Source organism: Acomys russatus, chromosome 23 (assembly GCF_903995435.1).
Source record: "Acomys russatus chromosome 23, mAcoRus1.1, whole genome shotgun sequence".
Taxonomy (NCBI): domain Eukaryota; kingdom Metazoa; phylum Chordata; class Mammalia; order Rodentia; family Muridae; genus Acomys; species Acomys russatus.
In genome coordinates, this window is record NC_067159.1 from 74,965 (window position 1) to 97,373 (window position 22,409).

The following is a 22,409-nucleotide window of genomic DNA, read 5'->3' on the forward strand; positions in this document are numbered from 1 at the left end:
GTTGTATGACACTGTCACAATTAAACAGTCACATTCGTATGAACATAAACAATGATAGGTTTTACCATAATATGACTGTAAAAGACAGTCAGTGTGTACAGTAGTACTTACAGGACCAAGCTGGGAAACAACTGCAATATTGCAGATATACATGGACCTCTATGTAAGTTATTAGGTGAGAGTTTTTGAAGTAGAAATTTCAGAAAAAAAAAAAAAACAAACAAACTCTTTTGGTACCATTCAGAGATTCTAGGAAGAGTTTAAAAAGGACAATGGGCCTTATCTCAGCTGGTCTGCCCGAGACCCCCTGAGCGCGAACCCTAGTCCCCCGCGCGGCCCCATTTCCACTCCGACAAGATGAAAGAAACGATCATGAACCAGGAAAAACTCGCCAAGCTGCAGGCACAAGTGCGCATTGGTGGGAAAGGAACTGCTCGCAGAAAGAAGAAGGTGGTTCACAGAACAGCCACAGCAGATGATAAAAAACTGCAGTTCTCCTTAAAGAAGTTGGGGGTAAACAATATCTCTGGTATTGAAGAGGTGAACATGTTTACAAACCAAGGGACAGTGATCCATTTTAACAACCCTAAAGTTCAGGCATCTCTGGCAGCAAACACCTTCACTATTACGGGCCACGCTGAGACAAAGCAGCTGACAGAAATGCTCCCCAGCATCCTCAACCAGCTTGGTGCAGACAGTCTGACTAGTTTAAGGAGACTGGCTGAAGCTCTGCCCAAACAATCTGTGGATGGAAAAGCACCACTTGCTACTGGAGAGGATGATGATGATGAGGTTCCAGATCTGGTGGAGAATTTTGATGAGGCTTCTAAGAACGAGGCAAACTGAATTGAGGCAGCTTCTGAAGAAGGTGACACTTGCAGAAGTTATAGGAGCTGCTATTTTATATCATGACTGCTTTTTAAAATTCTTTTGTTTATGGATCTGATAAAATCTAGATCTCTAATATTTTTAAGCCCAAGCCCCCTGGACACTGCAGCTCTTTTCAGTTTTTGCTTATACACAATTCATTCTTTGCGGCAAACTAAGCTGAAGAAGCCTGGGAATAAAGTTTGGAAAAGGTTAATAAAAAAAAAATTTTTTAAAAAAATAAAAAAAATAAAAAGGACAATGGCTTCATGATTTTATCAATCTATTTGTTCAAGGGCCTTAATATTAGAGACATCCTAGGTCTTCCACATGTCCTTGTTTAAATTGAGATTATAGAAAACAATAACTAATGGGCTTCTATAGAAATCTTTAAAGAAAAATGTGTTTATAAGTTATTATGTATGCATGCTGCCTCATGCTGCTACCTGTGTCCTAGGTCCTTCGGCTTACATTTGGACCTTTCCATCCTGTCCTGAGCGATCATGAACAATTTCCCCATCTATATCAGATGGCCCCTAAAGACATATCTTTATCCCTGGCCATGGTCTCCTTCATACTTTACTTCAGATGGAACTGGGTTGGACTAGTCATCTCAGACAATGATCAGGGTATGTAATTTCTTTCATATTTGAGAAGAGAGATGGAAAAAACACACTCTGCTTTGCCTTTGTAAACATGATCCCTATCAACATGGAGTTATATATGTCAAGAGCAGAAATGTATTACAACCAAATCATGACATCTACAACAAATGCTGTCATCATTTATGGTGATAGTGACAATACAACAGCTTTGAGTTTAAGATTGTGGGGATCTCTAGGAATAAAGAGAATATGATGACCACCTCACAGTGGGATGCCACTATAAGTAAGAGTGACTACACACTTAACTCATTTCATGGGACTCTTACTTTTGCACACCATTGTCCAGATATTTGAATTTTCAAAAATTTTGTCCAGACATTGAACCCTGTAAAATATTCTGACAAATATCTGGCAAGCCTGGAGTGGATGAACTTTAACTGTGAAGTATTGGCATCTAACTGTAACACAATGAAGAACTGCTTGTCCAATGCCACATTGGAATGGCTAATGGAACAGACTATTGACATGGCCTTTAGTGATAGCAGTTATGACATATACAATGCTGTGTATGTCGTGGCCCATGCTACTCATGAATTTTTATTTCAATATGTATATCATCAGCAAATAGGCCCATTGGGTGACTCCAAGCATCTGTGCTTTAAGGTACTGTTTCTTCTATTGCATAATATTTGGTTCAATCATAGACACACTTTTATAAGTCTCTCACATGCACAATCTGAGTCGAGTAGACCTGATATGTAAAGCATGATAGGATGGAAGAGGAAGAGACAGGCTAAGTGGAAGATATAAGTGAGGGGATAAAAATTGGAGATAATCTGAATAAATTATTTAAAGAAAATACAAATAAAAAATGCAAACTGTAAAGGCACTTTGTTTATAATGCCTATTGACTTTGGTACAAAGAACCTTGATATCATCACACTGGTCCAAAAACTAGGAATATAATCAGTGTGTGCTAATTAATCCTCTTCATGATGAGAAGATAAACCCTTCTTCATTGACTGTCAAATATGTTGTAATTATTATACGGGATGATTTCCCAAAGTTTTTAGAAATGATTCACCACCAACCCCCATAGGTACTAGGATCCTTACTTAGATATGTGAGAATTATTATGCAGGCAATAGTACTGGTATTCAATTCAATACATACATGGTTTTTCATATGTGGTATATTATACTTATTATTTTATATATGTATGTGTTTCCTGTTGCTGTAGATCTTCTTGTATATTTGTGTTGCTGTTGCTGTGAACAGATGTTTCTATTCCATCTGCTTATCTTTCCAATTATCTGTGGAAGTGAACATAAAAGTTTGTAGGTAGCAATGTCTTACTGTATGTGTGTTTGTGTCTGTCTTTATCTTTCTGTATATATTTGTCAATGAATGTGTTGTGACGTGACTAAGTGTGTATTTTTGTGTTTTTGTCAATGTGCTTGCATCTAAGTATATCTGTGTTGTTTTGTATGTGCCTGTGTCAACTGATGTGTGTCTGGCTTTATACCTGCCCCTCTGTGTATGTTAGATGTGACCAAAATTTATCTGTGTGTCAATGTTACTCCATGTAGTAGTTTTCTTAATCTGTTTTTCTTCTCTGAGTACTTGTCAGGGCATATGTTTAAATGCATATGAATATGTTTTGTATTCTTCTATGTCTATAGATCTTTCTACTTGTGTGTACTTGTATGTTTATAAGTTTGGGGGCATTTATGTTTATTTATTTATACATAATTGTGTTCCTGTATTGTGTGTATAATTTGTGTGATTATGAACCTCTCTACAGGTACAAATGTGCGTGTGTGTGTGTGTGTGTGTGTGTGTGTGTGTGTGTGTGTTCTTCAAGTATGTCTCTGTGTTTGGTAGTATACTCTTGAGAGCTATAAAATTCTAGGAACATTATGGTAATTTTTAAATTCAATAAACTTATTTATTCTCTTTACACCCTGAGGGTAGCCTCTTCCATCGGATCTTCTGAGTCATACTCTCCATCCACACCACCTCACTACTCATCATAAAAGAGGATCCCTCTTAGCCACTCACCCAAGCTCATCAAGTTGCATCAGGACTGTTCATTTTCTCTTCCCTGTGGCCTGGTTAGGCATCCCCAACAGAGTGTCGTGAAAAAAGAGATGTCAACTGATTCCTAATCTGAGACATCCCTCACTCTCCTTATTATGGCACACACATGAAGCCTGAGCTTCCCGTTTGCTTTATCTGGGTAGTGGTCCTAGGCCCTGTCTATGTATGGTCCTTAGCAGGTGTTTTAATCTCCACAAGCCGCTCAAGGCCCTGGCTAGTTAACTATTTTGGCCTACTTGTGGATCTCTGTTACTTCTATATCTATCTTTACACCAACTTTTCCATAAGACTCCATGCACTTTAATCTGTGTTTGCCTGTGAATCTCAGCATCTGTTTCCATCCAATTCTGGGTGTAGGTTCTCAGAGGAGAGCTTTTCTAGGCTCCCCTATGCAAGCATAGCAGAGAATCATTAATAGTTCCAGGGTTTGGCTTTCTCTTAAGGGATGGGTCATCCATGTGTCCAGGTATTGTTTGGAAATCCCCTCAGTCCAACCATTATCTTTATCCTTGCATGTTATAGGCAGGTTAAATTTGGGGCTGAAGTTTTGTTGGATTGACTGGTGTTCCGTTCCCTCCAAAAACAGTCCTATCTAGTCTCCATGACCTTTCCTACCAGTATTCTGACCTAGACTCACTCCCATATCCTACCAGAAACACAGTATGTCTTAGGTCTCCATTTTGTCACAGAGATTTTAATTTTATTTATCCAGTTCCTTTCATTTGTTTTTTGCTCCTGGATACTTTTTTTGCATTTGCATTTAAGATAAAGTCATATTATACTGTCTGACTTCAAGAAGGGAATATGCACTACAGTATTCAATTTAAATTTCAGTTTTATGACATTCTGAAGACTATCCACTTCACCAATCCAGTTGGGGACAGAGTAAATATGAACCAAAGAGAAAAACTGCAGAAGGAATGTGACATTTTCTATATTTCCAATTTGCAACAAGGTCTTGGAATTAAGGTGATGATTGGAAGTTTCAGCCCATATTTTTCACATGGTCAACAGTTCCACTTATCTGCAGAGATGATGAAGTGGGAAACAGGAAGTACAAAGGTAGGTTTGAAGATAGTGTGCTGATTTACTCTACACAGCAGTAAACACTGTCGAGTATGTACCTTCTAAATTAGTGAAATAGAGTGTCAGATAAAGAATCAAAAGATGTCACCTTATACTATGCTTCTAATTTTTGCTTTTTGATGTGATATATTTATTAGTTCTTTGAACATTCTATAATTCCATACAGTTACTTGTATCATACCAGAGCTGTTTCTATTTTTAAATATAACTGGAACACTCTATTTTATCACCATTTTATATTACTTGTTCTAAAGTGAGCAATAGTTTGTTTGTATCAGTCTTATCACTATATCATGATTTCTCTACTTATGTTGGATCTCTGGCACAGGTGTAAAAGATATTGAGGTTTTTCTAAGAATGGAGTAAAGAGGAATATATAAATCATCCAATTTAATATGCAATACTGTTTAACTATTTTTACAATGAGCTTCTAGACACTAAATGTTTCTATATATGAATTTAAATTTTCATGACCCATGCTAACTTTTTAACATTCATAACTTTACTCAATTAATTTTTTATTTAATGCATTTATGAATGGTTTGTCTGTATACATGTCTATGCAATACTGGCACATGTAATGCATATGGATTCCAATAAGTGATTCAGATTCCTGGGAACTCAAGCAGATTTTTGCCAGACAATGGGTTTTCAAAGTCAAACTTGAGTCCTCTTCATGAGTAATAATTATTACTGAAAATGAGCTATCTCTCCAACCCTAAGTAATAACACTGAAGAAATTTCTCACCTGAAGAGGGTTGTTTAACACTTTTAATTGTAGCATAGTTCATTCTAACCAATAGTGGGCTATCTAGTTTAATTCTCAATATGGGGTGGGTTGATAGTAATATAAATGTAGCTTTAAGAAAAGAAACTTCACATGATGTGTGCTCTGTATATTACAATTATTAATTTTGATATGGGGGTGTTGTGGTATTTATTTCAAATTACCCTGTTTCAAAGTTCATTGAAATTTAAAAGAGTTTACTTCAGGAATATCTTCAATTTTGACATCAAGTGATATGTAATATTTATCAGAAAATGTAAAACTTACAGTAAATTATTCTCCTCAGTGTGATGAGAAAATTCTATCTAAGGTAAAAGAATAAATATCCCAGGCACAGGTGTACACTGGCATTTTCTCCAAAGCCAGAAACACTCAGCCCTGCACTCTGTATTGCCACACAGTCTCCAACTGAACTGTGGGCTGTAAAACACTAGTGTCTATGTCTGCTCTCCCATGAGAGACCTCAAGGTGTACACCATTGATTAATTTGTCCTCAGGTCAACAGGCTAATCCAAGGAGTTCCCAGGTTTAAGCAGACACAGGCAAATGAAAGGTTCCTAAACTTTAGCCAAAATCTAGCTTTTTGTCTTTGACCAAGCAGTGGTCTGCAAGGCATCAGTGTTTGGGCCTTCTTGCCCAAAGGACTGTCAACAATGTGGAACATCAGTGAAACTGTCCTCAGACTCTCAGTCCAATCCATAGAGAATTCCTGGATCTGACCTAGGTCAGAAAAAGTATCCCTGATACATGTTGGTGAGGAGTCTCCAAATATAGTCACTCACATATGAGTTGCTCTTAAGGGCTAGTGAAGGAAAACAGAAACCACAGTCATACACCACACAAAGCAAGATGACTCTTTAGCCAGCATGACATCAAAAATTATAAAAGCCAAAATAACATAGCATTTCAAAACCCAGTTATCCCAAAACAATCAGCCCTGGAAACCCTAAATTCACTGAAAAAAAAATGACTTCTGATCCTGAGGCCTATTGAGAGGAAATTAAGACATAACTGAAAGAAATTCAGGAAAATACAAACAATCAGGTGAAGGAAATTAATAAAACAGTCCAGAACGTGAAGATGAAAATGGAAACAATAATAAAAAGCACTAATTGAGGAAAGCCCGGAAAGAGAATTTAGAGAGGAAAAGAGAACCTGCAGAGATAAGCAGCCCCAACACAATACAAGAGAGGGAGGTAAGAATCTCAGGTGTAGAAAATACAATGGAATAATCTGATGAAACCACCAAAGAAAATATTTTAAAATTCCTGACAGAAGACATCCAAGTAATCATGGACACAATAAAAAGATGAAAGCTGAGGATAATAGGGATTGAGGAAAGAGAAGATGCCAGGCTCCAAGCCCAGGAAAACATTTTCACAAAATAATAGAAGAAAACTTCCACAATTTAAAGGTAGAGATGCATATAAATATACAAGAAGGCTACATTGTACCTAATAGAGTAGACTCTAAAAGAAAGTCCTGCCACATAACACAAAGTGCATGGAAAAAAGAAAAACATATGAAAAGCACCAAGAGGAAAGGGCCAAATAACCTACAATTTCAAACCTATCAGAATCACATCTTTGTTTTCATCAGAGTTCATAAAAGCCAGAAGGGCCTAGGCAGAGAACTTACAACCCCTAAAAATCTACAGATGACAGTACTGATTACTATACCCAACAAAATTTTCAGTAACTTTAGATGAAGAAAATAAGATATTCCATGACAAAAGTAAACAAAAACTGTGCCTATATAAAAATCCAGTTCTCCAGAAGACAATAGTTGGAAAACTCAAAGTAAAAAAGTCTAACTAAACCAAGGAAAAAATAGGCAATAGATAACTTCACTTTAGCAAAACAGAAACCACACAAACACACTATCACAACCAACATCAAAATAAGAAGACATAAAATTCACTGGTCATGAATATCTCTAAACATCAATGGTTTCAATTCTGCACTAAAAGTAACAGACTAATAGAATTGATGCATAAACCAGACCAAATATTCTCCTGCATTCAAGAAACTTATCTCAGGCAAAAATATAGAAATTACCTCACAGTTAAAGGTTGTAAAAAGTTCTTCCAAGAGAACAGACAGAAGAAAAACGCCGAAGTAGCCATTCTAAATATCTAGTAAAATAGACTTTCAACCAAAATTAATCAAAGGAGATGAAGAAGCACATCTCATACTCATCAAAGGAATACTCAACTAAGATGAAATCAGGATCCAGAACATCTATGCCCTAAGCACAAGTGCACCTACATTTGTAAAAGAAATAATAAAGCTTAAACCACACATCTATCACCACACACTAATAGTGGGAAACATCAACACCCCTGCTATAACCAAAGGATAAGTCAATGAAACAGAAGCTAAAGCAAGACATAATGTCATTATCTGATGTCATGTATCACATGCACCTAACAGATATCTATAGAACGTCCATCCAAACACAAAAGATTATACCTTTTCTAAAGACCTCATGGAACCTTTTTCATAACTGACCATGCAATAGGTCACAAAACAAGCCTCAACAAATACAAGAAGATTGAAATAATACAGGGAATACTATCAGAACGCCATGCACTATAGCTGGACCAGTACCACAACAGAGATATCAAAATGCCTACACACACATGGAAACGGAAGGACATTCTGCTTAATGACAAGTAGGTCATGGAAGCAATAGAGAAATTATGAACTTCTAAAAATTCAATGAAAATAAAAGTACAACCTACTCGATTTGATGGGACACATTGAAAGCATTGCTAAGTAGAAAATTCATAGCACTGAGTACCTTCATAAAGAGATTAGAAACATATCATACAGGCAACATAATTAGACACCTGGAGATCCTAGAAAAATAGAATCAGAAAATCCCAAGATGAGTAGATGGCTGGAAACTATCAAACTTGTGACTGAAATCAATAAACTATCATCAAAGATAACAATTTACAGAATCAACAAAAACAAGAATTTGTTCCTTGAGAAAATCAGCAAGGCAGACAAAGTCAATAAAATGCAGAAAGGAGCTATTCAAATCAACAAAATCAGAAATGAAAAGGGAGACATAACTATTGACACTGGAAAAAAATCAAAAGAATTCTTAGGTCTTGCTTCAAAAGCCTATATGCCATGAAATATAAAATATGAATGAAATGTATGTTTTTCTTGAAAGACTCCAATTGCCAATGTTGAATCAAAATCAGGTAAACCAACTAAATAATCCTATTTCTTCTGAAGAAATAAATAAGTACCATATATCTCCCAACAACAACAAAAGAGACCAGGGCCATATGGTCTTAGCAAAGAATTCTATGCGATTTCAAAGAACTATTACCAGTACTCTTCAAACACTCCAGTAAATAGAAATCAAAGGAACATTATCAAACTCATTCTATAAGGTCACAGTCACCTTGATACCTAAAGCTCAAAAAGACCCAATAAAGAAAGAGTATTTCAGACCAATTTTTCTCATGAACATCATTGAAAACTACTTAATAAAGTACTCTCAGACCAAATCCAAAACAACACCCAAAATGTCATTCTCCATGAACAAATAGGCTTCATCCCAAGCATGGAGGTATGGATATTGATCAATGCAATACATTATATTAACAAGCTGAAAGAAAAAAACACATGATCAGCTCCACAGATACCAAAAAAGCATTTGACAAAATCCAGCATACACACATGTTTAAAATTAAAGAGAGATCAGGGATACAAGGCCAACATTTAACTTAATGGTGATAAGCTCAAAGAAATTCTATTAAAATCAAGGACTAGACAAGGCTGTCCACTCTCTCCATATCTTGTCAATATAGTACTTGAAGTTCTAGGTAGAGAAAAAATAAAACAAAATGAGAGCAAGGAGATATACTTTGAAAAAGAAGTTAAGTTATCAATATTTGACAGTAATAATATACTTTACATAATGGACCAGAAAAATCCATGAAGAATACTACTATAGCTGATAAAAAGGTTTAGAAAAATTATTAGATACAAGGTTTATTAAAAAACATCTGTAACCCTTTTGTATATAAATAGCAAAGGGCTGAGAGAGAAACTGGGGAAACGATGTACTTTACAATAGTGACAAAGAACGTAAAGAACCTTTGTGGAATTCTAACCAAGCAATTGAATGAAACTTGTGTTAAAAAATCTTCAAGTCTCTAAAGAAAGAAATTAAACAAGTTCTCAGAAGATGGTAAAACCGCCTAAGCTCATGGATCAAGAGGATCAACAAAGCAGAAATTGTCACATGAGAAATAGCAATATACAGATCCACACAGCCCCTATAAAAATATCTACACAATTCTTTACAGATATAGAAATACCAATTCTCAACTTCATGTTCAAAACCAAAAAGACATGAAAGCTAAAACAATAATGTACGATAAAATGTCTTCAGGAGGAAACTCCATCTGTGATATAAAGCTGCACTTCAGAGCAACAATAATAAAAATGGCATGGAACTGGCATAGAAGTGAGATAGTTGATCAAGGATTTGAATTGAAGACACAGGGGGAAAAAACGCATATACTATGGACACGTGGTTTTAGACAAAGAAGCCAAAACAATATAGGAGAAAAATGATAGCATTTTCAAAAAATTTTCCAGGTCTAACTGAATGTCTAGATGTAGAGAAATGTGAATAGGTCCTTATTTATCACCCAGTATGAAAACAAAGTCCAAGTGGATTCAAGACCTCAACATAAAACCAGAAACATTAAATTGTTAAAAAAAAAAATGGGGAAGAGCTTAGAAATCATTGGCACAAGAGACAAGTTCCTGGACAGAATACCATGAGCATAGGTTCTAATATCAAAAATTAATAAGTGGAACCTCATGTAAGTCAAAGGATATTGTCAACAGAACAAAACAACATCCAATAATCTGGGAAGATATTTTTACCAACTCTACATCTCACCAAGGGATATTATCTGAAGTATTTAAAGAACTCAAAAAATTAAACACCAGCAAACCAAATAACCAAATTAATAAATGTGTTACACAGTTAAACAGAGAATTGTCAGCCGATGAGATTTGAATGGCTGAGAAACATCTATAAATAATCAATGTTCTTAGTAATCAGGAAGAGGTAAATGTAATCACATCTGCCATTCCATCTTACAATTATCATGATGGGTAAATTAAAAAACTGAAGTGGCAGCACATGCTGGCAAGGATGTGAGGAAATGGAAATGCTCTTCCATTGCTGGTGGAAGTGTAAACATGGACAACCACCATGAAAATCAATCTGGTCCTTTCTCAGAAAATTTGGAGTAGTTATACTTAAAGGCCTTGCTATACCACTCCTGGGCATATAGGCAAAAGACGATCGTCCATACAACAAAGACATTTGCTCAACTATGTTCATAATAGCTTTAGGGTCTGGAAACAACCTATACGCCCCTCAACCAAAGATTGTATAAAGAAACTGGGGTACATTTACACAATGGAATACTAAGCAGCTATTAAAACCAAGGAAATTTTGAAATTTTTGGGAAAAAGAGATAGAATTGGAAATGATCATCCAAAGTGAGATAACTGAAACCCAGAAAGACAGCCATGGTATAAAAGAAGATATCAGCTCAACATTGATGTCCTCTGAGGGACTCCACCCAGCAGTGGATCAGCACATATGGTTGAACCTGATGCTGAACACCTGGTGGAGTGCAGAAAGTGGTATGTAATTACAGGGAGATGGAAGAACCTACAGGGTTCAGGAACTCCACAAGGAGACCATCAAGGTTCGGGGATTTGGACCCAAGAGGGCCTGTGCAAACTGTTGCACCTACCAAGTAAATGTATGGAGTAAACCTAGACGAGATTCCCCCCACTGTTCAGATATATTCCATGGACAGCAAATTGTCCACAGTCATGTGTATATCAGCATCTGCCTCTGACGTGAACTCTAGTGGCCAGGATTTGAGCACTTCCTTTTAGCGGAGAGGCCCTGCAGCACACAAAGAAAGGGTCAGCAAGTTGTCTGTATGAGATCTGATATGTTGTGCCTATATGGTGATTGAGGCGGTCCCTTTATGTCAGAGGTCTAGGGGAGAGGGAGATTGGAAGAGGGAGTGTGGGAACATGAAGAAATAAGTGATTGATAATATTCAGACAGTCATAGGCGAGGGGAAGAATGGGAAAATGGGGGGAGGGAAGAATGGGAGGATACAAGGGATGCGATAAACATTGAGATGTAACAAGTATAATTAATTTTTTAAAAACTTTTTAAATAAAATAAAGGTATAATTCATGTAAAAATATTCAGTATGTAATCTAAATAAATGTTATCAACTAGCCAATGGTCAGAATATTCTCCACAGTTGAGTGGAGAGTGTGATATGACTTTCTCACGTACTATGGTGCCTCACATTTGACCATGTCCCCTGGAGAGGGAGACCTGGTGGCACTCAGAGGAAGGACAGCAGGTAGCCAAGAAGAGACTTGATACCCTATGAGAATATATAGGGGGAGGTAATCCCCCTCAGGAACAGTCATAGGGGAGGGGAATAATGGGAAAATGGGGTGTGGGAGGAATGGGAGGATACAAGGGATGGGATAAACATTGAGATGTAACAAGAATAAATTAATAAAAAAAAGAAAAATTTAATTTTTTGTAATTTGGCATTAAGGACAACACCTCCTGCATGAATGCTCATCACAGAGCTTCATCCTACATTGAGATATATTTTTAACTACATATGTACTACTGGCAAGATGTATTTCTTTGTATTATTAATTCTTTGGACATCAGTTTAGTTTTACTTGTTTTTGTTTTTGGCAAAATAACATGTTATGTTGAATCTCTTTAATATAACAATAAAATAAAATTTAAACTAGGTAATACAAAAGTAATAATTATAAATGAATTCCCAAAGAACCAAGAACACAAATCACCTCTGTGAGTATAAAATGAGATCTTGAATACTAGGATACAAGAAGACACTGAGTGAATAGTTGAAAGACGAATGCAATGATGATACAACATATTGTTTTTAAAAAACTACAATACATAATGGAACAAAATATATCAAATAAAAACATCAGTATTCTCACCAAGGGAGTATTTCAAGTTGAAGACTGGATGCAAAGGCTTCAAGACAAGATATATGAAGTAGAATACTCAAAGTCTGATGAAGATAAAACAATAAAGAAGAATCAAATAGAAGACAGGAAGGGCATACGATGAACATATCAAATTTACAAACCATGGGCACAATAGAAGAAACAAAACAGACTAAAGGCATCTGCATGATACCCAGTAAAATGTAGCTTTAACTTTCTTAAATAAAACATGATCTCTGACCATATAGAGAGAGCACTTATTTTAACACTAAACCTTTAACACCAGAAAAGAGCCAGCATTTTGTTGTTGTTGTTGTTGTTCTTTGATTGATTGGATTCTTGGTTGGTTTTGTTTTTCTAGAAAGAGTTTCTCTGCATAGCCTTGGTAGTCCAAGTCTCATTTAGTGGAGCATGCTGGTCTCAGACTCAGCAATTGCATTGCCTCTGCCTACCTGAGTTCAAGAATTAAATGCATATACCACCACAAAGAAGAGCCAGCCCTTTGTTTTGTACCAACAAGAGGATATGGAATGCTTCTATATTGAAGCCCTATTTATACAAGAGACCATATGAAGATTTACAGATTCCACTATGGAGGCTCTTAAAGAAGGAGAGTAACAGTAATACATGACAGACATTTAGAGACATAACTGTCAAGCCCAGTTACTATGAACAGTATATTGATATCTCATAAAAGAAGAAAACAGGCCAAAGTTCAATAACGAACACAATTATAGAAATTCATGTCCACTGAAACAGCACAATAAATGACACTTTAATAACTCCTTCATACTTATAAGTAAGATGGATACAAGCTGCCAAAGATACATAAATAAAACACTAGAACAGCAGAAAGAAAAACAGCTATTAGAAATGACTTGAAAGTCTGATAACAACACATAGAAATGATTAAAATAATTGTAAATAATAACTGAATTGTAGTAATCACATTCTCTAATTGAAACACGAAGACAAAAAAAATGACTTATGACAAAGACATGTTTATTGCCTCCATGACAAAGTCAGAAACTCATTCACATACATGAAGAGACGCATTCTAAAGAATAGTGGAAATGCATTGTAATGAAGTGTAATACAAATATTAGAAAATAATCTCTATGACAGATGAGTACGGAATAATTGTGGACTAAACACCTACCAATGAACTCAGCAACAAAAGAAAAAAATCGCTCACTTAGGAGGACTTGAATTCATTCCAGCAATGAAAGCATGGCTCAACATATATAGATCAATTAAAGTTAATCCATCACATAAATCATCTCAATCATAGAATCACATTTTTCCCACAATAAAGAACAAAAGATTCAAAGTGAGAAGACAGAAATGGATCAGTTATCCAATGCAGTCCCCAATTTCAATGTTCATTGTCATGCAAGGGACCTTCAAGTTCAATATTTTAACTTATTTTCTTCGATTTAAATTAAGTAATGTTGATTCAAGTGACCCCTGTTTTTCCAGGCCCTGTGGAGCCTGTTCACCTCAGGAAACACTCCCCCCTCCAGCTCAGTACACAGATTTCAGTACTTCCTCACCACAAATAAATCAGTATTTGTGAACTCAGATTTTTCTTTTTCACACTCAGCTTGTCAAATTTACACTGTTTATTTATTGGAGGTCATGCTTGGTATCTGAGACTCTGGGACAAATTTCCCTTGTTGCATAAGTCTCTTAGTCTTATACTGGTAATCTGGTGTGCGATTAGACACTGACCCTAAGCAAAGTGAGAAAAAACAGTTGATTTGGCTCAGCAGTTACTGTCAAGGGAAGACAAGGCAGGAATCTGTGGATTGAAACTAAGTCTAAACCCTGAAAAAACTCTGCACACTGGCATATTCTGCTTTATTTCTCATAGAACTCTACCTAGCAAGAGCACTTCCCACAGTAGGATGGACACTTATGCATAAATTACCACTGAGTTAAATGCCTCACAGATATACAGCCTAGTCTGATGGAAATAATTTCTCAAGTTTGGAAGCAATGTCATTTTTCATCAATTTCTTTCCATATTTGTTTATAGAATAAGTTTATTCATAACTCAACAAGCTAATATAATACATATGGAAGAAGTAGGTAAAAACTCTGACAATGACATGTGTCTAATTTTCCTCAGATATTGCCCTGTGTGTGTAGTGCTGACTGTGGTCCTGGATTCAGAAAATTCTGGAAAAAGGGAATGGCTGCCTGCTGTTTTGAATGCAGTCCATGCCCAGAAAACGTAATTTCTAATTAGACAAGTGAGTATTGGGGTTATGTAGAAACCTTCCAGTTTATCATCATCTCCTACCCACTCTGAGATACTTAACTTGTTGAAAAACCAACTGCCCAAATAATACAGATAACTTTCCTAAGTGGGTTTTTGTAGAAATACAAATACTAACAATTCTCTGAATAACAGCAATCAATATACCCTTATGTTTTTATCAACTCTGTGACCCATTTTCAATTGATGGAAGATCACATTTTCTCAAAGAAAGAATTTTGATAATCAAACTTTAGTTTGAATGAATTTTATAGATTTCTTAGAGATAAATCTGTTCTTAAGCTTTATGTAGGTTAGAATCCAGTCACAGATCTTTAAAAATATTTATTTATTCTCTTTGTGTGTGTGTGTGTGTGTGCGCGCGCACGCGCACGCGTGTGTGTCCCTACATGATTTGCACACACCACATATATACAGGATCTCATGTAGAATAGAATAGGCCATCAGACAGACTGGACCCTGCCATGTCACTGTTGGGTACTAAACACAAGTAAGTTGTCTGTTAGATTAATATAGAGGGAAAATATTTCCCTTACAATTATGAGAATCTAAGAATGAGATGTAAAATAATGAGTAATGTTGAAATACTCATTTTCAAGTATCTGATGTTATATAAATCAAAGCATGTGGGGAAGAATCTTCAGATATGATGTAGGAAATATGAGGATTCTTGTAATCAATAATTTATATACAGCATCCAATTAATAGTGTAATGATGTGGTAGGTTAGATAGATTTATACAGAATTAAGTTCAAAATATTAAAATGTTATTGCTACCTACACAGAGTGTATTAGTCTAATAATTATTTGTGTAGAGGTGACTAAATGCAAATAGACAATGGATAATTTTTCATGTCTATTGCCTGTCATCTTATATAACTAAATGAAAGTTCTTAAAGGGAACTAGTGGCAATCTAAATGACCCAGAAGTTAAATATCTTGCCACTATGCTGATAAACTGAATTCATGCCTAGGATCCATGTAGGGAGAGTAAGTAAGTCCTAGAACATGGCTTCTTACATACATGCATTTCAGCACACAATATTCTCTAAAATAAACTATGTGTAGTAAAATTGTTTTAAATGTAAAAACGAGTAATACTAGAGGCTATTTACATTAATGAATAATACAAATGTTACACAAAATTATATTTATGAATTTGATTAGGTTTATGTTTTGGGGGAGGGGATGCATGTAACAAACACAGATGTAGGTGAGAGGTTACAAAAACACAGATGGACAAAGTAACATGAAGATTTGAAACACCTGATGTAAGTGTTGGAATTTGAATGCAGGTTTTCTGAAATATAAGTATATTCTCTTTACGGCAGAGCCAACTAGCTAAGGTGTATAAACACATTAACTAATTACATCTATCTATACATGCATTGCACTAGATAAAACTAATGAACTACATGGAAGCACATCATTATTCTCTGCAATTGTCCAATAATTGGGTGAAATTTTAATCGTATATATTATCGTTGCCATTCGGGATCTTGTAACTTATAAATGAAGTACTATAGGGTAACAAAAAAAATCTTGGTTACAAGTATTGGAATACTTGTGTTATCTTGGTCATGTTGTTTATCAATGTGTATTTTGTCTTGCATACACTTACAGAATCTGGGTTCCATAGAGTTTAAAAGAAGGGAGGAGGAAGGGGATGAGTGCTTCCAAACAAAATGAAATCAAGATGAAAGGTTTGAGTGCTCGGGGAGTATAGAGTTTTCTACTTTCAGTGTTATTGCTGGTGCTTCTCATTAACAGGTATCAGGAGTCTTGGTTCCTAAGGCCAGATAAGCATACAACTGAGTAATTATTTAATATTTTTGCAGTTTTCAATTATTTTCTTTTAATTTTATTTTATTAATTTATTCATATTATATCTCAATGGTTATCCCCTCCCTTGTATCCTCCCATTCCTCCCTCACTCCCATTTTCCCCTTACTCCCCTCCCCTATGACTGTGACTGAGGGGGACTTCCTCCCCCCTGTATATGCTCATAGGGTATCAAGTCTCTTCCTGGTAGCCTGCTATCCTTCCTCTGAGTGCCACCAGGTCTCCCCATCCAGGGGACGTGGTCAAATATGAGGCACCAGAGTATGTGTGAAAGTCATACCCCACTCTCCACTCAACTGTGGAGAATGTCCTGTCCGTTGGCTAGATCTGGGTAGGGGTTAAAATAGGATTTATTCACAACTGACTCAAAATTCCTTTTTAAGGTCTTTTTGAAATTTTACTTTTTTCAACAATCAACATTTAATAATTCTGTAGAATTATTGCTATGGTTGAATAATTATACTTTGGAGTGCCTTGTTCTGAATATCAAAAACTATTTTTTATGTATAATTTACTGTTAATTTTTTATTAGTTTATTCATATTACATCTCGATTGTTAGCCCTTCCCCTGTCTCCTCCCATTCTTTCCTCCCTCCCATTTCTCCCCTTCTCCCCTCCCCTATGTCTGTGACTGAGGGAGACCTCCTCCCCCTATATATGCTCTCAGAATATCAAGTCTCTTCTTGGTAACTAGCTATCCTTCCTCTGAGTGCCACCAGGTCTTCCCATCCGGGGGACATGGTCAGAGAAGGGGCAGCAGAGTTCATGTGAGAGTCAGATCTCACTCTCCACTCAACGGTGGAGAGTCGGCTAGGTCTTGGTAGGGGTTCGAAGCTTACTGCCTATATTCTCCTTGGCTGGTGCCTTAGTTTGAGGAGGACCCCAGGATCTAGATCTGCCTGTCATAAAGTTCTTCTTGTAGGTTTCCAGGACCCTGTGGGTCCTACCATTTCCTCTTTTTTCCATTCTACTCTTGCCTAAAGTCTCAATCGGATATCCTCTTCTCTGACCCACTTTCTTGGTAAGTAAAGATTTTCGTGGTACGAATCCCTTGGACTAGTGTTTTAATATAAGTGAGTATATACCGTTTGTCTCTTTTTGCTTCTGGGTGAACTCACTCATTATGATAATTTCTAGTTCAATCCATTTGTCCACAAATTTCGGGAATTCCTTGTTTTTAATAGCTGAGTAGTATTCCATCGTGTAAATATACCACAGTTTCTTAGTCCATTCTTCTACTGAGGGACACTTAGGCTGTTTCCATGTTCTAGCTATTATGTATAAAGCAGCTATGAACATGGTTGAACATATGTCCCAGTTATGTGGTAGGGCATTTTCTGGGTATATTCCAAGGAGTGGGATGGCTGGGTCTTGAGGAAGCCCTATTCCCATTTTTCTGAGAAAGCACCAGATAGCTTTCCAAAGTGGTTGTACTAGTTTGCATTCCCACCAGCAATGAAGGAGTGTTCCTCTCTCTCCACATCCTCACCAACATGTGGTGTCATTTGAGTTTTTGATCTTAGCCATTCTGATGGGTGTAAGATCGAACCTCAGTGTCGTTTTGGTTTGCATTTCTCTGATGAATAACGAGGACAAACATTTCTTTAAGTGTTTCTCGGCCATTTGATATTCCTCTGTTGAGAATTCTCTGTTAAGTTCCAAGCCCCATTTCACAATTGGGTTGTTTGGTTTTGTGGTGTTTAATTTCTTGAGTTCTTTATATATTTTGGATATTAAACCTTTGTCAGATGAAGGGTTGGTGAAGATCTTTTCCCATTCTGTAGGCTGTTGCTTTGTTCTCTTGCCTTACAGAAGCTTCTCAGCCTCATGAGGTCCCATTTATTAATTGTCGACATTAAGGCCTGGGTTGTTGGTGTTCTGTTCAGGAAGTTGTTTCCTGTGCCTATGTGTCCCAGGCTCTTCCCCACTTTTTCCTCTAACTGAATTAATGTCTCTGGTTTTAAGTTGAGGTTTTTAATCCACTTGGACTTGAGTTTTGTGCACGGTGACAAATAAAGGTCTAATTGCATTTTTCTACATGTAGACATCCAGTTAGACCAGCACCATTTGTTGAAGATGCTATCCTTTTTCCATTGAATAGATTTGGCTTCTTTGTCAAAAATCAAGTGAGCAAATGTGTGTGGATTTATCTCTGGGTCTTCAATTCGATTCCATTGACCCACCAGTCTATTGCTTTGCCAGTACCATGCTGTTTTAATTACTGTTGCTCTGTAGTACAGCTTGAGATCAGATATGGAGATTCCTCCAGAGGATCTTTTGTTGTATTGGATTGTTTTTGTTATGCTGGGTTTTTTATTTCTCCATATAAATTTGAGAATTGATCTTTCAATATCTTCAAAGTATTTTGTAGGTATTTTGATAGGGATTGCGTTGAATCTGTAAATTGCTTTTGGTAAGATGGCCATTTTTACTATGTTGATTCTCCCGATCCACGAACAAGGTAAATCCCTTCATCTTCTCATGTCATCTTCAATCTCTTTCTTCAGAGGTTTGAAGTTTTTTTCGAATAAGTTCTTCACTTGCTTGGTTAGAGTTACTCCTAGATATTTTATATTGTTTGTGGCTATTGTGAAGGGAGTAGTTTTCCTAATTTCTTCCTCTGCCTGTTTGTCATTTGTATACTGGAAAGCTACTGACTTTTTTGAGTTTATTTTGTATCCTGCCAATTTGCTGAAGGTTTTTATCAGCTGTAGGAGTTCTCTGGTGGAATTTTGCGGGTCACTTATATACACTATCATAGCATCTGCAAATAAGGATAATTTGACTTCTTCCTTTACCATTTGGATCCCCTTGATCTCCTTTTGCTGTCTTATTGCTCTGGCTAGAACTTCGAGAACTATGTTGAAGAGATAATGGGACAGGGGGCAGCCTTGTCTGGTTCCCGATTTTAGAGGAATTTCCTTGAGTATCTCTCCATTTAATTTAATGTTGGCTGTTGGTTTGCTGTATATGGCCTTTATTATGTTTAGATAAGTGCCTTGTATTCCTGATCTCTCCAGAACTTTGAACATAAATGGGTGTTGGATTTTGTCAAATGCTTTTTCTGCATCTAAAGAGATGATCTTTCAGTTTGTTTATATGGTGGATTACATTGATGGATTTCCGTATGTTCAACCATCCCTGCAGGCCTGGAATGAAGCCTACCTGTTCATGGTGAATGATGTATTTGATATGCTGTTGTACTCGCTTTGCGAGAATTTTGTTGAGTATTTTTGCATCAATGTTCATAGAAGAAATTGGTCTGAAATTCTCTTTTTTTGTTGGGTCTTTGTGAGGTTTAGGTATCAATGTGACTGTGGCCTCATAAAAGGAATTTGGTAATATTCCGTCCATTTTCATCTTTTGGAATAGCTTGAATAGTATCGGTATTAGCTCCTCTTTGAAGGTCTGGTAGAATTCTGAACTGAAACCATCTGGCCCTGGGCTTTTTTTGGTTGGGAAATTATCAATGGTTGCTTCTATTTCTATAGGTGAAATAGGGCTATTTAATTTGTTTATCTGGACTTGGTTCAATTTCCGTAGATGGAATCGGTCAAGAAATTTGTCCATTTCTGTTAAATTTTCAAATTTTGGAAGTGCTGGCGGCTTTAAAGTACGTTTTAGTCTCTCTGTGTCAGTTATTTGCTTTGTAAGCCGAATGGATACAAAATACTGTAACACTGGGAGACTCGAGGTCTTAGGAGAGGAGAGGATTTGGGAAGACTGGGTGCCCAACTCTGTAGAACACATTCTGGCAATAGCGCTGGGAGTCACAAGGATTGCTAAGTCCCATCAGAATTGATCTACCTAATCTTGGAAAAGATGCACTTGGAGGACTAGCACCTTGTGGGGTAGCAGGGTATCAGCACACAAACTCTAACCTCTTCATCCAGTGTGCACAGGACTCTAGGCCAGGGAAAGGCTTCTACACACTGTGAGGCCAGGATTGAGAGTGCTTTGGTGCTGCCTCAGGTACAGGAGAGGGTGAGAGCACAGAGCAGAACCTGTGACCAGATGAGGGATCCCTAGAGCCCCAAGCCACACACATGCAGTACAACCTTCCCCTGTGCAACCTCCCACCTTCTGCCTTGGCAAGCAAGCTTACCTAATGAAGAGGATGGGGAGAGAGAAAGAGCAGAAAAGACCTGTGGCACCATGTTGAGCACATTCAAGAAGCAGAGGTTGGGGAAGCTTTGTTCTACCTGGTAGGCAGCCCAGTGGTTCTCGGTGCCATGCCACAGAAAGCCAAGAGCATGACAACACACACAGGGGTTCAGCTCCTACTAGGCCCCACCCCTCCAGCTTCTCTTTAGAAGTGAGGGTGGGGTCTTGCCAATGCCCACATGCTCTGGAGGAGGAGGCAGGTGGTGTCTGAGTGGGAGACCTATCCAAGATAATCCAGGTGATCCCAGAATGTGTGTATTTGGGGTTCCCTAATGTAAATAAGCCAGAACACAGCTCAGATGGATGTAGAAGATCAGTGGGGGTCTCCATGGGTACAGAGTGGCACAATCCTGCTCCAATTCAGTCAGGAGAACCTGTGAAGGACTTGAACTTAGGAGGGTGCTTGGAAATTTTCTAAATGTCCCAGGCACAGGATCACAGAAGGACCTTATAGCCTTTCTCATAGACCAGGTCTTTCCCAAAAACATTCAAGATGTCCTTGCTAGCCTGAGGGAAGTTCCTCCTCTTGATGATTAGGTTTTTGTTTAAGATTTATTTTACTTGTGTGTGTACACGTGTGTGTGTACACTTCTGTGTACATGTGAGTACACATGTGTGCGTAGGTGCCTTCGGAGACCCAAAGAGAAACTTGAATTCCTTGGAGCTGGAATCACCAGTTGTTGTAGGAGCAGATTTCAGGATCTCTTCAGGAGCCCCATAAGAGTGCTCTTAACCAAAGAGACATCTCTCCAGAAGCCCTTGTTAAAAGCCATCAGCCCTAGCCCCCACTTGCCACTATCAGTGGAAGCTATTGCTGGTAACAATCAGTTCGGGCCTGAAAAGTTTCCCTCAGAGAAAGTTTGCAGGGACTCCCGCCAGCCTAGGAATGACAGGTGATGTTGAAGTTGGCCTTTGATATACTGGCTCCCAAAATCTGGACCCTGATAACCAAGATTCTACAGAGGCTATTTCAATGAGTAAGAAACTACTTGGCGACAAAGATATAGGGCAGCCAGACTCAAAGTCTCACAACAAGATTCTACAAGCAGGGTGCAGAGACAAGAATGTCCATGTGTCTGAAGCCAGAGGGAAATCCACAATTAGTACCAGAGCATTATGAGCTACAGAGAAAAATTGATCTCAGGAAAATAATAGAAGAGGAGAGAAAATATCCAGAGGTATCAGAGTGTGAGCAGGAGAAAAGCAACAAAACAAAGAAAGAGAGAACGTGTTCAGTCAGCCTTCCCATTGTTCACTGTTGTCTTTGCTTCTAAGGGCAGAAATTACCTTACAGGCATGTGCAAGATGAAATGGAGACCACTTCTTGTTGTTTAGAGTGACACCACCCACTAGTATAAATATGCAGGATCAAGCTGGTCCAAGAACCAAAGCCTACAAAGGAGGGATAAAAACAGAGAAAAGAGATGAGTCCATCCTGGGTAAACACACCCTAAAGAAGGACTCCTCCATGAAAAACTCAAAGAGAAGAATCTTGGAGATCACTACACCCTACAGGATGTATTCAATGCATTCTGCCTTCCACTTTAACACAGTCGCAAAACAGCCTTTTGATCTCTTCCATTATGTGTAGATGTTGA

At 37.4% G+C, this 22,409-nt stretch overlaps 1 protein-coding gene across 1 annotated transcript; it reads left to right on the forward strand.

Moving 5' to 3' along the window:
- Positions 1-279: 279 nt before the first annotated feature.
- On the forward strand, positions 280-1,084 carry LOC127206493 (transcription factor BTF3). Its single transcript, XM_051165777.1, has one exon. It carries the CDS (start codon positions 358-360, stop codon positions 844-846), a length of 489 nt encoding a protein of 162 aa, XP_051021734.1. The 5' UTR covers positions 280-357; the 3' UTR covers positions 847-1,084.
- The last annotated feature ends 21,325 nt before the right edge of the window (positions 1,085-22,409 follow it).